Here is an 18,316-nt window from a genome sequence, read left to right as displayed (position 1 = left end):
CGATTGCTACAAACTGGGTAGCGATGTGTTCCTTCTAGATCTCAACTGTGAGGACTCCAGTGTCAAGGGATATCAGGGATTTTCCTCTCCTTTTAATTCTACTTCTACATTTATGTCTTTATTCATAGAACATACATGACATGGCACATGTGTGAAGGACAGAGGACCGCTTAAATGAGTCAGTTTTCTCCTTCCGCTATGTAGGTGTGGGAGACTGGGCTCAGAGGGTCAGGTTGCCAGCAGGTACCTCTACCCGCTGAGCCTTTTCGGTAGCCCCTGTGCACTACAGAGTGCAGAGATAGTATAGGTACCATATGAAGAAACAGAAGGAGATAAGCAGAGAGCTCACTTTCCTCCCCACACCTCACTATTCCCTTAGTCCATGAATGAGCCAGTTGGCTCATTTCTAACAGTCTTTCCCAGCCCTCCCACCTAATACTTTACAGTTTGTGTTAGGTTTCCGCATTAGCTGTGTTGGGTGTTCATACCACAGCAGCCACTGTTGCTGAGTGGAAACTATTCTTCTCGTGTGGCCCTCCCGTCACTCAATCACTAAAGACGCCATGGCTTCCTTTCCACTCTTGGCTTCTCTGACTTGAATTTCAGAATCTCAAAGTTCAGTTGCTCACCCCTCTTATTTTTAGCATGGCAAAAGTAGGGCATCAGGAAGTGAGGCAGCCAGGAAAGGAAGTTAGATGGCCAGGAATCTAAGGGTTCACCGGGAAGTAGCCGGTCAATGGGCTCAAAACCAGACAGGCGCTTAGCCAGAGAAATTCCCTTTGTGCTGGTTTCCGCTCCCCACCAGCAATGTGACATCCGTTATATTCAGTGGGTTCTCCAATTTCCTGGGTCCCCAAACTGTCACCTTTAAAAGAAACACGTTGCTGTTCTTCTATAAAAGTAGTAATGAAGCTTTATAATTTCAAAACTAAGATGAATATATGTCTTCACTTACAAAGACTGAAATGTTAATGAATCCCAATTATTCATATTTATTTTGTAAACATAATAACTGTAGAGGAGAAGGTGCAGTAAAGAAACTGTCAACAAGACTGTTCCATTATTAGAGTGAAGGCTTTCATTATTAGTAAGAGAGGAAAAAATATCCAGAGACACCTGGAATAGCCCAGAGCAGAGAAAAAAAGACTGCTGATTGGACACTGGACATGATCACAGAATCAAGAGAGGGAGAGGGCAAGAGAGAAGAGTGGAGATAGTAAGACAGCAATAGATTGCTTGGTGTGGAGGGACACTCTGTCTATATAGAGAGAACAAGCTGGTATCTGGAAGGAGGGAGGAGAGGGGGCCTTTGAAATGTCTAACAAATACTCGTGAGTAAGGACTGAGGAGCCTGGGGCATGGGTTCTGATATGCAACCCCAGGGTCATGTCAGTGAAATCGTATGTCCCCTTCTGCCAGATCCAAGAGAAATGGCTTTTGGGGGAGACGTCTTATAAGTTCCTGAGGAATGCTGGCTTTTATCTAACTTTCAGAAATCCTTCTATACATAGTTCAGCTTGAACTCAGTTCTAGACATATGGACTTCCTGAGACCTAACAATGGCATTTCATGTTTTCTTACAGGGTCATATGGGTGATAACGCCATCGGACAAAAAGGAGAAAGGGTAATTGGCATGCCACCTTGTGTGTTAGTGGGTCAGAAGACACACGCTCCCCAGGGCATTTCCCTCTAGTTAATTTGTGGGCAGGGTTGAATTGACTTTTGTGGTATAGGAGGTGGGAGAGGAAACAGGCCTTTGAGAGGGTAAATCTGCTGTGTTGATGATGCTGTGTGGCTCTCATTCTCTGCTGTACCTGTCTTTAGGGTGTGAAAGGATTGACAGGACCTCCTGGGCTGCAAGGAACAGTGATTGTTACACTCATCCACCCAAACAACACATCGGTAAGGCTGTAGCTTTGTGACTATGGTTGTTCTTTGTTTCTGGAAAGACATCTTGATGATCCCTCATCTCTTCTACAAGCTCCATTATGATCCTTGTTAGTCCCAGTTCCCCACTCCTGGCCAGCCTGAATATCTCAGTTTAGTTCTTCCCAATATCTTTCATGGTGAGGGATGGAAAAGTTAAATGGAGAAGTAGAACCCTGTGACTCCAAGGCAATGGCCCGATTCTGTTCGCGCTCTTCCCTGTTCCCTCTTATCGCCCCTAACACAGTATGTGTGGCTTTGATACAATAGGATGGCAATGACCTATAGACAGGGTAGAGGCATACTACAATCTAACGGGACCCTTGGCATGGCCGTTGTAACCCCAAGGACACACTCAGTCTTCTCCAAGAGCGCTGCTCCTCATCATTTGGTCACTGATTGCTTTTGCTCCTGTAGTGGGATGACTATGAAAGCCAGGCTATGGAGCTGAACTGCGTGGTTAGGAAATGAATTCACAGTACATACACCAATCCAGGCACTAACCTGGGCTTGGGAAGTCTGGGAGGGTAAATAAAGAACTCAGATGGTATGGAATTAACCAAGAAACTAAACCCTGAAAATTACATCTAATTGCTTTCAGTAACAGTTTAGTTGAGGAGCTGGAGAGATGGCTCAGAGGTTAAGAGCATTGCCTGCTCTTCCAAAGGTCTTGAGTTCAGTTACCAGCAACCACATGGTGGCTCACAACCATCTGTAATGGGGTCTGGTGCCCTCTTCTGGCCTGCAGGCATACACACAGACAGACTATTGTATACATAGATTTAAATATAAAATGCCCATTTTAAAGGAATCTTAAGAATTTTTGTATTATAATATACAGCTTATAATATTCACACATTATGTTCAACTCAGTGGCTTTAACGTTCACTGACTCGGGCAACCGCAATCACTGCCAATCTTTTTTTACCCCTGTGCTTTTTATTTTCACTTTTTAAAACATAATTTCTTTATTGCATCTTTGGGAATTTCACATCACGCACCCCACCTTTTAGTTCCTCCCTCTCCTGCCCTCTCCCTTGCAAATGAAAAATTAAAAAAAAAAGCAAACAAACACAAAGAGGAGAAAATAAAACAACAACAACAAACTTCTTCCCTCTTCCCTCTTCCCTCTTCCCTCTTCCCCACCTCTCCAGCACCTCTTCATTCTTCCTGGTGGCACTGGGAACCGTGGTGTGTCACACAGTAGACCCTCTTTCCCAATCAGCTTTACTTGGAATGTTCATTGCAGTGAGTTCTGGTCTGGTTTGGGGACTCTGGTTTCTTGCACACCATCACCACTGGACCCTCACAGAACTCCTCTTGGATATTCCTCAGCTGCCCTGAATCATGGAGATCCTGTCATTACAGTTCCACAAGGTCTTTCATGGACTCCCAAAAATCCAAGATGGTGTAGATGTTAGAGTGGGCCAACCCCAAGCCTGGTTGTGAGCCTGGGTGGTAGTTGAGCTCGTTAGTCCAGGCCCCTGGGGCCACCCAACTCAAGCGAGGAGTGGAGCCAACTCCCTTATGCCCCATGCCATCAGGGTCAGCTATCCCCAACCTGTGGCAAGGGATGGGCCCATGTGGGGAGTAGCTCTCTCACTGCAGCATCCAGCAAAGGACAGGGCCCGCTATCCCAGGGCCGGCAAAGTGCAGAGTCAGCTCTGCATGTCCCTCTGATTCCACCGTGCATGGTTTCCATGGCCCCATGAGGGCACATGGGCCACAGACATCAACAAAGATCCCAAATGCACCAGGACCAGGGATCCAGACATGGCTCTCAGCAGCAGCTTGGGCCCAGAATACATTCTGGCTTTTGGTGAAAGCACAGGTCACCCAGATCAGGATGACTCTGGTGGTGTCGCACCTCCTGAATACCATCAAGACATGTTGTGGCCATGACCCTGGGCTTCTGTGCAACCTTTGGTGGAAACATAGACCTAGACATGGTCCTCAGCAGCAACTAGGCCTAGATGTCCATTGACCTCGGTAGCAGATCGCAAGCATCCTCAACAGCATGGCCCTCGGACATTAATTTGGCTACAGATCTCAGGCCTCCAAATGGCCTTCAATGGTAACAGGAACCTCAAACATCAATACTGATCCTAGATTCACAAACCCAGTCATGGTCCTCAGCTGTACCTCTGGTCTGGATGTCACCATGGCAGAGGCCACTCAGATCTGCATGACTCTGGCTGTAGCATGTCTCTTGACTGACAACATGGACTCACGTGGTTGACCTGACACCCCCCCCCACACACACACACACACACTGACTCTGAACAGCAAAATAGATGAGATGAAAAATGGTTCTTTTTCTGGTATAAGTCTCCTCAGAAGACTTCCATGCATGGACCATAGTGCCTTGAATATCCATGATCAAAGCCAGGGCCAGAGGCTACGCTGGCATCCATGATCCATGTTCTGCTGTGGGAGACCATATTGATAGCTATAATATGTGCTGCCACCAGGGACCAGGGTGGGTGTCTATGATCTGAACTGCCACCAGAAACCTTGTGGAAGTCTATGATCCATGCTGCTGTGAGCTGCTAGGTTCAAGGGAGCTCCTTTTGCAGTGATATTCATGACTGCAGACTCATCACAGAGAATGAGAGACATTGAAGGCCTCTGTGACAACCTCCACCCTCACGCAACAAAAGAAACATACAGGAAGCTTAAAAATTGTGATAAAGATGCTCTTCGCAGTTGTTGGCTTCTGGCAGAGGGTTGGGGACAGACTCGGTTTTCTTTAAGGGACTGGCCACTAGGAGTTTGACCATACTCCCATGAGTATATAAGCAACACAAACTGGACTAGGTAGTTTTGGGGGGCAAAAATGGTGGGGTGCAAAAGTGGGAGGGCTGACCTGGGAGGAATGGAAAAAGAGTGTATTGTGGTGCATTTTAGTAAATTCCCAAGTAATTAGTAAAATGTGTTGGGGTGGGAAGGAGAAAAGTATTGTACCAATAAAAGTAATTTGAATGCATTAGGAATGAATGTACTTACAGAAAGCTGGTTTGGTTAAATAAGTATAATGTAATCTGATCCAAAAGATACTTAATTTTCTGCACTCTCAGAACACCTTTTTTTGCTAACCATATACACACAGGGCAGAGTTCCCACCTCTCACAACACTTCCTCTTCCGAAAGATCAGATTTCTTCAAAATTCCCAAAGAAGCATAGATAAATTAAGCTACCTTTTTAAAGGGTGCTTCAAACACTCAATGACGTTCTTTTAGCATCATCTCCTAGGAAAAGTGCACGAAAGAGCAAGTCAGCAGTATCACCTGCACTTGGAGGGCAGGCAACAGACTATCGGTAGACTATTTTACTAATCCTGAGCTTCAGATGAGTGGATTTAAGGTTAGTGCCCAGACTGGTCTGTTGTTTAAGGTTTGATACCATGCTGAGATAATACTGGTCCGATCCCTGTGGTGCCTGTACCAGGGCCAAGGACTGAACCAGGGCTCAGGTGCTCTCCTGATCTAATTCCCCAGGACAAAAGCACATTTTAATAAAGGATATAGCACATCTTCACCAAAGGTGACAGAATGTTTTGAAAACCATCAATAATCATATCTATATCCTGACCTTAAAAGAGTTTAGAAGTCTGAGCTCTACCGATTACCATACGATGTTTGTTTTTTTCTGTTATCTGTTTCAGTTAACTGTAGTGAATGATTAGAAACAGAGTTGTAGAAGAACTCTGATCTTACACCTTTATTGGCTGGCAGATGTAACAGTAACTAACACAGTTACTGTTACATCTCTACTGGAGATACACAAGGGGTTCCTTTTCTTTTGAAAGGTTGTATTAACATGAGCTCATATTTAAATGTAAAAGGTGAGAAATAAGAAGAACCATGTGCTCTTGTCATGAGGCCCAGTACTGGTTTTCACATCTAGTTTCACTGGACAGAGGGTATTTCTTACAACTGGTTTAATCGTATTTGGTTGGTTTGTGATAATGACCTTGAATTGTATTTGCAACAGGACTTCAAGGGGGAGAAAGGAGATACGGGAGAGATGGGTGAACCTGGGCGTCCCGGACCCTTGGTAGGTTATTTAAGACATTTTATTCCTATGACACATAAAAAAGAGCCTTAATACATATTGTTAAGAATATTTTTTTCCTTGACAATTTTGTACAGATATGCAATGCATCATGATTTATGTTTACTCATGACTCCTCTCCCACTCCCATAACTCTTCTGAACACGCCCCTACCATGGGCCTTCTTCTTTATCAGTAAACCATTGAGTACTATTATTACTATCTTTATCCATATTCTGATGAATGATCAGTCTTTAAATATTGATGTTGACTAAAACACAGAGCCCAGGAATATTCTAAAATTATTTTTGAGACCTTTTCTAGGTGAAATCTCTGCTCTATTTTAGGTCTGACTTGACTATAGCACCTGCTTCTGAATATCAATTTAAAACTAATTCTTTTTATATAATATTTTTATTGATTAATTGGGAATTTCACCTAAAGCACCCCAATCATATTCACTTCCCAGTCCTCCCAGGTCTACTCCTGAACCATATGATCTTCCCCAAAACAAAAGAAGGAAAAAATTACCAAGTCCAATGTCCTGCCCAGTTCCCATAGCCGACAAGTTCCAAAGAAAATCACACAGAGGTCTCCATAAGTTATAAAACTGATTGGCCCACTAGCTCAGACTTCTTATTAGCTCTTATAACTTATATTAACCCATTATTCTTATCTATGTTAGCCACATGGCTCAATACCTTTTTCAGCGGGGCAGGTCACATCCTGCTTCTTCGGTATCTGGACAGGACTGTGGAAAGAACTTTCTTTTTCCCAGAATACTCCTGTTCTCATTGCCCTGCCTCTACTTCCTGCCTGGCTACTGACCAATCAGTGTTTATTTAAAACATAATTGACAAAATACAGAATTGTCCCTCACCAGTCCAATCTGAGTTACCCATGTGCTCACTGGAGCATGATCAAACTCCCAGTGACACCGACCCCTTAAAGAAAACTGAGTCTTCCCCCACTCCCACCCTGCCAGAAGCCATCAAGTGTGAATAGGTACAACTTCAGCTTTCCCGCCACAGTTTTTAAGATAAAACTCAATCTTATCATAAGACTTATAGATTACCTAATTTTAAATATGCCCAATAGAATGGATGAATTATTAATCATGAAGGTACAAAATCAGAAAGTACGTTTCTAAAGCATTCCATAACTCTGATCACACAGGGGCCACCTGGAGACTCCTATGGATCAGAAAAGGGTGTTCCTGGAGAACCTGGTCCAAGGGTAAGGTGGCAACTCAGTATCACGTGTAGCCCAAGGAAGGCAGGACTTGGGACTCTTTGGGTCACAGAGTGAGATGCTCCAACTAGAAATGTTTTTTTTTTTTTAATTTTTTTTTAAGTTTTGGTGGAGGGATTTATTTTTCTAAATATTTGAAAATTTCAAGCCTAAAACAAGTTCCAGGGACTTCAGAAAGCTGGGGCAGGACCGTATCTCTACATCACTTCTTCTCTGGGTACCAGACCTATTCTGTCCAAGAAATGATGATCTTCTGTGAAAGGGGAAAGGAGTGAGGTACAGTCCCATGCAATGTCAGGCTAATGACATCTAAGAAGAAACCGAACACACACACACACACACACGCACACACACACTCACACACACACGCACACGCACACACACGCGCACACACGCGCACGCACATGCGCACACACACGCGCACGCACACACGCGCACACGCATGCACACACACGCACACACACGCGCACACGCACGCACACACACGCACACACACGCACACACGCACACACACAGTCAGGGGGCTCCTGTGGATGACAGCAACAGAAGCAGTCAGCTTAGAGAGAGAACAGCTCCCTAAGTGTGTCTGGAAGTGGGATGTTTGGAACCCAGAAACAATTGGGGTCACTCCCAACTCAGCTCCATTTTGGAAGATTTAAACAGATATAGCATGTAAAAACCCTAAAAAGTATGGGTTGAGGCAGGGCAAGTGGAGTGGGGATGTTCAAGGAAAAGTGATATAGCTTGCCTGATTTTAATCTCTCAGAAAGGGCCATGTCTGCTCAGACACCGCAATATTTAAATATTTATCTAGGATTTAAGAAATTGCATTTCAAATCACTAAGTTATAAGCACTTCCTTCTCTCTAAATTCCTTATTTACCTCTCTGCTTGGTGCTTCCCTGGGTCTCCTTCCAGTGTCAGGATGGCTCATGGACTCCACTCAAAGCTTAGCTGTCTTCTCTCCCTCCTTTTGACTCTAATCACTGATCTTACCTGGCATCTTCTTTCCTGGGAAGAGACACCCATCATCTGTAAGATCGGGAGTCTTACCTTACAAAATCAGACAGTGAGGAACCTCCCTGGGGCTTTCTTGTCTTATGTCAAAAGGAAATTATATCATAAATGTTTTCTCTGTTTACTAAAGTCAACCTGTTTAACATTAGTAAAACTTAAATGGTTTCGTTTTAGGGAAAACCTGGAAAAGATGGTGCTCCTGGCTTCCCTGGCACTGAGGTAAAGCAAGCCTGTTGATATCCTGGAAGCAGCGTGATACTAGGTGAAGGTTATTTGAGAGTCATGAGGTGATCTCAGCTTTTACAGACTACACTTGGCTCTATAGACCCACTGGGAAAAGGCCAGCTGAACACACCTAATGACAGGCCAGACAGTGCAAGACCAATCCTGCTCAGTCTTCTCAGATACAGTATCCACAGCCGCTGATCTCTCAGAGTAGCAGAGTAGATCCCAGGGACTGGGAGGTGTGGTGAGTTGGAGGGACAGGAAGTGGTTGGTCAATGGATGCAGAAGTTACCTTTGCTCCCAGACACAATCTTACTGTAAGGTAACTAGAATCAACACGAGTGTGTTGTCTACTTGAAATAAGTTAGGAAGATCTTTAACACCATGACAAAATGACAGACAGTTGAGGGGGTGGATTGATTAGTTCCCTCACCTGATCAGTACACAAAGTACAAAATCTGGTAGATAAAATGTGATTATATAGATCAGAACTGGTGAGATCTCGAAACATCCCATTGTATACCAAAAGTGTATATGACTATTACATATTGCTTTTGAAAAATAATTTTAAATATTTAAAAATTAAAAGTTCCTGCTGTACTTGCTTCATAGAGATGCAACTGACTCATGTCTTCTCATCTTCTGCCCTTTTATTTTTCCTATAGGGAGCCAAGGGCAACAGGGGCTTTCCTGGGTTAAGGGGTGAAGCTGGCATTAAGGTAACATCATTTCTTTATCCTTTTCCAACTGGTTGGTATTGCCTACCTTCCCAGGAATAAGGAGAATAAGGAATTGCAATCACAGGCTTTATCAGAATAAGCCAATGTTGAACTGAAGTGAATTTTTTGAGTTTGTCTTCTCAGGTTTCCTACAACCATATAGCAAAAGTCATCAGTATTACTGAGTATTTCCTGTCCCCAGCGGAATGCTTCTCAGATATTCCTACTTGATCCCCAAGTCACTCCTGGGAAATGGGGGCGAGTCCCATTCCACAGATGAGAAAATTGTCTTCTGTGGAAGCCTATCACACGGCAGGCACTCGTGGACTCTCCTCCCTTCCTCACCACCGTGGGACTGTGGTTACTTTCCCCGGGCGTGGAATCCAAGCTCTCACCCACTATGGTTCACAGGTCCCTTCCGGTCTGTCTTTCTAAATTTCAGCCTCCTTCAGAGTGTTGTTGGTGTGTTGTTTTCCGTTTCACGTTTATTTATTTGTTGGGGGAGGGGCACGTGAACCAGAGCGCACACGTGGAGGTCAGAGGACAACTCATTAGGAGTTGCTTCTCTCTCCTACCATATGGGGAATCCAACTTGGATAGCCAGTCTTGGTGGCAAGTCGCTTCACCCACTGAGCCATCTTGCCGGCCCATATGTATTGCTTAATTTAAAAATTTAGTTACTGTTAACAAAGTAGTAAGATTAAAAGCTGCAGCTTGACCTTTGGCCAGGAATCGTGAAATGTCCTCAGTCTTCAGTGCTGGTTTGGTTAATGTGTGCAGTCCGAACTATGGACACTGAGCAGACTCCTCCTCTCTGGTCTTTCCCCTGGCTCGTGCTCTCTCTCTCTCTCTCTCTCTCTCTCTCTCTCTCTCTCTCTCTCTCTCTCTCTCTCTCTCTCCCACCAACAGTGCTGGTTATCATAGTGCTGTCTGTGCCTTGGTAAAGCAAGCTTGCTCACTCTTGAATTAAACAGGGAGATTTCCCCATAGAATAAAATAAATGTATTTTGTTGATAATTGATAGTAGCTTGAAAAGAAATGAAAAACTCTTGTGGTCTATTTTTTTTTTTTTGAAAATCACATTCTTTTAAATGCTGGAGAGTAACATTATAATAGAAGCAAGAAAAAAAAAGCTTAGCTGTTGAACGTATTTGCTAATATGAAAGGACAGATAAACATTCCGAGAAGGTTCTTAAGGAAGAGATAAAACATTGTTCTGTGTAGTTGAAGTTGACATCGGCTGGCTCAGGACTCTAGAGAGGTATCAGCTCCCTATGAGCACGGTATCAATAGCAGGAATCCATCTGGTCATCTGAGGTCGTATAGTCTGGACCCTGGGACCTCAGCCTGGGTCATGTGTCCCTGAAAGGTCCCAATCCCTAATCACCTAACTGTGTAGTATATCACCTGCCTCTGACATGCTGCCGATGTTCACAGATAATTCACATGAGCAATGATATATACTCTGCTCCAAGTCTGCTTTTTAATAGCCAGTCCTGGAAGAATTTTGGATTGCCCTCTCGAAACGAAGGCTGGTTACATTGGACATTAACTACAACCCTGGCCTGGCTATCCTACACCTACAGTCTGTGTGAGGATGTGTAAGGCTAGAGACCATGTGGTAAAGGCAGCACAGAAGGAAGGTGGAGAAGAGACAGGCTAGCATTGCCTTCTTCCCAGCCTTGGAGAAAACTCCACCTAGACAAGGGCTGGCCAAAAAGATGACTTCAAGGCAACGCCCCTGTAATCTGGTTCGCACATTATACCTAAATGACATGGCCGTGACCATTAACTTATTGTTTAGCCTTGTATTTTGTTTATTAAATATGCTCCTTTGGGTTTGCATATTCACCTGCAATGTCTTTCTTTACAGGGATGGAAAGGAGACATTGGCCCTCCAGGATTCCCTGGTCCAGTAAGTGCAAGTAGAGAGAACACTATCGTAGTTAAGTTCTTCCAAGTACTGAGCAAATTTTGAATCACCATTTCTCATTAACTGTTATAATGAATCTGAGAGCATATTCATTTTCATCAAGCCAAGGCGAAGACTAGTTGTCATCATTATTTATCCATTTGGCAATGGATAAATATTTCGATTTGATTATGTTTGATTCCTAGAGTGCAGTAATAAAGCCCATCTTGGACTCTGACACACACAAAAAAAAAAAAAAAAAAAAAAAAAAACTTTGCCTCATCACAGTTTGTCCAAGGTGATCCTCTTCCTCTGTTGTCAAAGTGGAATAAGAAGGTTGCTATTGAAGACAGCGAGGGTACCTAGGAACAAGAGAGACCGGACCTTCTATTAGTATGGCAGCTGAAGCTCTGCCTTGAGTTTAAGGCAGGTCAACAAGAATCTGTCCCTGCAACCCAAGCTCCACCACCCTGCCTGGCACAGACATGATTTGATGACACTGCAGGGCATGTGAGACGAATGAGAGGGACCGCTGGCTCTCAGTTCTGGCATCTGCTCATTCACCCCAAGCAGTCAGTCTCCTAGCCAGTGTGGTTGGCAGGGTTTTTCTGTCCGACTGTACAGGCTGTACAAATGACCCAGGATGGCAAAGAGTCATGAGCTAGATTTTTTAGAAATGTAGCTCTCAAGGCTGGAGAAAGGTTAAGAGTGCCTACTGCTCTTTCAGGGGACCTGAGTTCGGTTCCTAGCACCCACTCTGGGCAGCACATATTACCCGTGATCCCAGCTCAGGGGACCTAAGCCTCTAGTCACTTTGGAAATCTGCACCTACATGCACATATAATTAAAGTGAGATGCTGAAGAGATGGGTAACAGTTAAGCAAAGTTAACTTTGCAAAGGACCCTGGCTTAACACCCTGCACAAACATGATGGCTCATAATCATTTGTAACTCCAGTTCAGGAAATCCATTGCCCTCTTCTGAGGACCAGGCACATACACAATATAAGCCACTTTTTAAAATGCAGTTCTCAAGTGGTGGCGCACGCCTTTAATCCCAGCACTTGGGAGGCAGAGGCAGGCAGATCTCTGTGAGTTCGAGACCAGCCTGGTCTACAAGAGCTAGTTCCAGGACAGGCTCCAAAACCACAGAGAAACCCTGTCTCGAAAAACCAAATAAAAAATAAAAAAATAAAATAAATAAATAAAATGCAGTTCTCAGACCTCCAAGCTACAAAGCTTAACTCACTGAATGAAAATGGGTCCCAAGAATCGGTATCTTTCTATTTCAGATGCAAGTTACTGCCAAATATCTTTTATGCTAGGAAAGTATGATGGGCTACTTTGCTTGTGAAATCATAAACTCTAGCCGAGCCCAATACCTGGCATCCGTACACATAACTGTAAAATTTATGATGAGCCCTATTATGTCATTGCTGCTGGTAACTTCTGTGATTTAATAGACGAAGCTTCCATGAAAGTTCTTGTTGCTTTATTTTGTAACTGAACAAATACATAATGTGGTGGTTGAGACACATCAATAAGTCGTGTTTCTAGGGCTAAGGATGTAGCCGTGTGACCCAGCGCTTCCAAGCACAAGGCCCTGAGTTTGATTCCCATCACAGAAAGAAAACAAAATTTAAAAAGCATAATTAAACTAAATGTAGTTCTAGCTGAAAGCCTATGGTATAAGTGATGACATCAGAAAGGTGATCTTTGCCCTAATATCTATCCACTCATATGGGCATGGCCACCGTATTTCTGCTAATATCAAAACCTCTGAACCCAGGAAAACAAGGAAATTCTCTTTTAAGCCCAAATGAAAAGACTGAAGAAAAGGGGGTTGGTGAGCAGTAACGTTCCTATTTAATCTCTACCTTCTCCTTTAAGACAGAATATTATGATGCGTACCTGGAAAAGGGAGACAAAGGAATGCCAGGCCCACCTGGGCCCAAAGGTGCTCATGGCCCACAGGGTGAGGATGTATTTATTACCATTGTTCTGTCTTTCTTTCAAAGCGCTGAGCAGAATTTATTTATAGAGCTATGAGAATTTCCAGGTGAGGGAGGAGGGGGAATTCCTACTTTACGTCAGTGGAGATATTTTTTGTGTTTCCAATTTTCATATTTTTCATGGAAATTTTGTAAGTGGTATACCCTAGAAGTTGAATGGTTACTATAGTGACACTGTCATAGAAGATTTTTAAAACTGGACAGGGAGTGTCTCTAGTTGGGCAAGCAATTAATTGATGTAATGTATTCCCAGGTCCTAGTGGTCCCCCTGGAGTTCCTGGAAACCCTGGTATGTTTGTGTTTCTTTTGAGTACACATAAAAATGCTATTAAAGAGGGGAAAGCCACTGTTTTGTGATTTCATACGATTTGTAAAAGATGATTTGCCTTTGCTGATCTCAATGGGTTTCTAGCTTTTTAATAGTTATCCCTGTGGCCCACGCTGGCAAAGCCACAGGCGTTAAAGTGACACTCGAGGGTTTTTTTTTTTTTTTTTAATTTTCGAGACAGGGTTTCTTCGTAGCTTTTTGGTTCCTGTCCTGGAACTAGCTCTTGTAGACCAGGCTGGCCTCGAACTCACAGAGATCCGCCTGCCTCTGCCTCCCGAGTGTTGGGATTAAAAGCGTGCACTCCCATGCATGACATTTTTTTTTTCTGTAAAGTTTTACATTTCTGTCTCTGGAGTTATTCTTTATCTCCTAAAGATAAAGAATAGCATTAGAGATGGCTTCACAAGAACCCATCAATGGTGATTGCATTATGTTCTTTTTTTTTAAAAAAAAAGCTAAGCTTTTTTTTAAAAATATTTATTTATTATGTATACAATATTCTGTCTGTGTGTATGTCTGCAGGCCAGAAGAGGGCACCAGACCTCATTACAGATGGTTTTGAGCCACCATGTGGTTGCTGGGAATTGAACTCAGGACCTTTGGAAGAGCAGGCAATGCTCTTAACCACTGAGCCATCTCTCCAGCCCCCGCATTATGTTCTTTTTAAAAGAACTAAATTTAACAGATATAGAAATTGACAAATATTGTATATTCCTGCACATACATACTACACACACACACACACATATACATGTTAGTGGTGGGTATCCCCTGAAGCCAGAATGTATACAGGCGTATGTATACATGTTAACAGTGGGTAGCTCCTGAAGCTAGAATGTATACAGACATATGTATACATGTTAACAGTGGGTATCTCCTGAAGTTAGAATGTATACATACGTATGTATACACTTTAACAGTGGGTAGCTCCTGAAGCTGGGATTTATATAGACTTATGTTGGTAGTAGTGCTATCTCCTGAAACTAGAATATATATAAACTTATGTATGCATGTTAGGGGTGGGTATCTCCTGAAGTTAGAATGAGCAGCTTCTCAATGAGAATTTGAAACTTCCTTCTCCACCCCAAGACCCTAAGTAAAGCACTGTCTCCTCTAAGAAGGCAGTAAACAGAAAGGTACAAGATTCTGAAGCAGGATTACAATCAGCGGGATTTGGGTTTGGGCTCAATTAACAACCCCGCTGGTTTCTTAGCTCCTCCTAACACTTAAAATGTTGGTGAGGCAGAAGTTCAAGATGGCCCCTCATCGCAACATTGCTGACTTAGGGTTGGGTCTACACCATCTAGCCTAGCATCTCTATGCAGATATGCCCACCTTTCCCCACCTTTTAACGGTGGAAATACATTTCAATTGCAACTTGTTCTTTCTCATCTGAGAGTGTCAAAATTAAGCATCCTCTAGTTTCTAATTTAAAAAAAATTACAAAGTAACACATGTGCAAGAACTCCTCACAAGTCATTGAACATAAAACTTACAGCTCATCCCAGACTCTGCTCCAGCACCCTGTACCAAATCACATGAGTCAGTTTGTTGGAATGGGCTGTTTCTCACTTTGTCTTAATACGACGCCATCTAACAAGGCCGCCAAAGAAGGAAGGATAGTCTCTTTTGTTTTACAAGCTTTAATTAGCTATCAGCTTCACAACTCTTGTAAATAAGAATCTATTTTCCTGTTTTCAACTGAAAAATAAACATATTCATCAGAAGAAAAATTAAAACACTACAAATGGCTCTTTCTTCCAAGGTCTGTCAAGGCCTGGCCTCAGAGGACCTCCTGGATGGCCAGGCTTGAAAGGAAGTAAAGGGGAGAGAGGACCCCCTGGAAAAGGCACTGTGGGCCCTCCTGGACCCCTGGGCTGCCCGGGTTCACCAGGTCCACCAGGCCCACCAGGACCTCCAGGACGTCCAGGTAAAGCTATAAAATGGAGTATTTAGGAGTCCATTGCCCTATGACAGATAGGTGTCGCAGAACTTCCTGAGGACAGCCACATCAAAGCCATCTAAACTCAGACACGGTCACTTACCTGTGTACAACCTAGAAAGTATAAATAAAACAACAATACATCTTTGTAAGCATGTATCTTCTCTTGTAGAGAAACTTCTAAAGGTGCAGCTTTCACAAGAAGGATGGAGGAAATGCATGTAAAATCATATGTATATTCAAAATTTGCTTTTTGGATAAAAGCAAATAAAATTAACTGTGTGTGTGTGTGTGTGTGTGTATTTAGTGGTAGTGTTACTGTTGTTTTGTGTTGTGTCAGTGTTGATCATTGAACCCCAGGGCCTCATGCATCATGCGTCAGACAAGCACTCTAACTACTGATATACACAGACAAAAAACTGATCTCTGATGGTGTCTTTTCTTAGGTGACATTGTTTTTCAACCCGGACCACCTGGTGATCGTGGAGTGCCAGGCAATATAGGACCTCCAGGAGACCCAGGAATTGGCGGGCCGAAAGGTTAGTTCAAACCTAGTGTTATGCTGTTAAAAAAAAAAAAAAAAAAAAAAAAAGTCCACTTCCATCACGGCTTCACCAATTATTTTCCCTCTCCAAGCAGCAGTGATCTCAAATAATCAGAGAATTACCTCTTTTCCAGCCAGGTACCTAGAAGTATCCATTTATCTATAAGTCAGTAAATCAGCATGCTAAGCCTGTGAAGTGAGTCTGTCCTAGGTGCACAGGGAGAAACCGAAACAGTAGATGCTTTGTGTGTAGATTCCTCAACTTTCCTCTCTCAAAGACTCATAACTCACAAGAGAACATACACAGAAATGTAAATTAATACCGGGATTAGTTTCACAACATTAAAAAAATGTTTAAATAAATACAGTGGGTGGGGAATACCTGTCCTTTCTGGCCACTCTGTGTGGCTTGGAATCCGATGCATGCACTGTCCCATTGCAGGAGAACCAGGCCTTCCGTGCACAGAGGTCCATTGCATCCCAGGACCCCCTGGTCTCCCCGGATTTCCAGGATTAGATGGTGTCAAAGGTACCCCAGGTATGGACACTTTGCGTGAAAATTTGCAGCTTTGTGGGGACAGAAAAGTAAATAGACTGGGACCTTGGAAAGGGTGTTAGGTTGAGTGAGTGGCATAATGAACTTAAAAAAGGGTGTTAGGTTGCGTGAGTGGCATAATCAACTTAAAGGAAGAGTTCTGAAGTTACTGTGTTACCACGAAGTCAGTCAAAATCTCCTAGGCCTGACAACCTTTCCCCAGTTCCATTTGGGTAACTAAGTGCTAGTGAATCCTCCTCCCTCCCGGAATTGTAAAGGGAGTCCTGCAGGGGACCCACAGAGGAAGCAAGGACCCCCTTCGCAAACACAGAGTCCTTCTCGGTCAGTCCCACTTTTGAGAGAGTCGACGACACCCGCAGTATTTGCTTGTCCTGTAAGGGGTGAGGGCGGTAAAAATTAGCAGCCGTGCCCACAGCTGTAGGGGTGGTGGTGCTAAGAAAGCCTGAAGGGCGGGCACACTTGAGAAGCCTGCCAGGCACTTGGCTCCAGCATTCTAAGTCCTTTTTCACAAGAAAGATTTTTATGTAAAATCTCGAATTATTTTATTTAGCATTAGATTAATTTCTAATTCAAAAAATTGCTGGATCAATTTTTTAAGGGGAAAAACATTATTGGTTATGTTTTCCTTTCATCTCTGGGACAGACAGGAGAATCGCACATTTGGAGAGCTATATATATCTGAGCATACCTGCTTAGCATTCATGACAATGGCTAAAGGCTGAAAACATAGCTTACATGGTGAAAAACAGCACTTAGCTAAATAAAATAAAATAAAATAAAATGATAACCTAGATAGATAACAGTCAAAATGTTTTGAAGTGAATCTCAACATCTATACTTATCGACAGGTTGACAGGTATATTGTATGATCCTAAAGTAGTATATACATGAGTCTCATGAATTTATGGATGTGAAAATTTACAATATATACTAAAATTGAGCAAATGCTAACTTTTTATGGTAGAGTCACAGTTTTTATTTTCTTTTGTATAATTTTCTTTCAATGAGCACATATTATTTTTACTGTAAGAAAAATAAATATATAATATATATGCCCTTAAAATTGCAAGGTTGAGAGGGCTGGGAAGCTGGGATCTAAGTGTTCCGGTTGAGCACTTTGCCTGCATGGACGGTTCAGGATAGGAATTCTTTTTTTGGTCCTCAGCAGGAAATGTTTTGTCTTCTCCATACACGGCACTGCTCCGCTCAACAGATCGTAATCAATTGCTTTGCAGGAGGACGAGGTGCACCTGGCATGAAAGGAAACCCAGGGTCCCATGGAAGCCCAGGTCTCCCAGGATTTGAAGTAAGACCTCATGGTTATAAACTTTAGTTTCAGCTTGGAAAGCTGAGTTCTCTAGAAATATGACTGCATCCCACATGAGTCCACAGGGAATGGCAAAGTGTAGGTTTTAAACTCAGGAAACGGAAGGTGTGGTCACAGGTGCTTGTTGAGTAAATGAGTGAATTGGTGAATTTATTCATGCACATGTCATTTTTAGTGGTGGCAGAGATAGAGATTAGATTACTGCCTGGGGCTGAGTGTAGAAACCGGGATTGACGATAGATGGATTTGAGGGTATCTGTGGGTGCAATGAAGATGATTTAATGCTGATTATGGTTAAAATCATTGAATTTTACCGATATATAATCATATATACATATCTACATATTTAGATATATATACATATATATAATATATATACTTGTAAAGGATCAATTTTATGGTATGTAGCTTATACCTCAATATATCTTTATATGCCTTCATATCTCAATATAGTTGTTACAATTACTGATCATCTGTCATTTTACTGTTATTTACAACCCTGTC

General features: G+C 42.9%; 1 protein-coding gene across 1 annotated transcript in view; it reads left to right on the top strand.

Annotated features, from left to right (window-relative positions):
- Col4a3 (collagen type IV alpha 3 chain) overlaps positions 1 to 18,316 on the top strand; it is a 143,131-nt gene that overhangs the window by 82,204 nt on the left and 42,611 nt on the right. The window contains 13 exon segments of the mRNA XM_057761896.1: positions 1,584 to 1,625; positions 1,826 to 1,903; positions 5,922 to 5,984; positions 7,158 to 7,217; positions 8,423 to 8,467; positions 9,139 to 9,192; positions 11,066 to 11,107; positions 12,994 to 13,078; positions 13,369 to 13,404; positions 15,209 to 15,373; positions 15,832 to 15,924; positions 16,372 to 16,467; positions 17,721 to 17,791. Of these exon segments, the coding sequence (XP_057617879.1) occupies positions 1,584 to 1,625; positions 1,826 to 1,903; positions 5,922 to 5,984; positions 7,158 to 7,217; positions 8,423 to 8,467; positions 9,139 to 9,192; positions 11,066 to 11,107; positions 12,994 to 13,078; positions 13,369 to 13,404; positions 15,209 to 15,373; positions 15,832 to 15,924; positions 16,372 to 16,467; positions 17,721 to 17,791 (930 nt within the window).

Source organism: Chionomys nivalis, chromosome 2, assembly GCF_950005125.1.
Source record: "Chionomys nivalis chromosome 2, mChiNiv1.1, whole genome shotgun sequence".
NCBI lineage: Eukaryota > Metazoa > Chordata > Mammalia > Rodentia > Cricetidae > Chionomys > Chionomys nivalis.
This window is presented reverse-complemented; position numbering and strand designations above follow the sequence as displayed.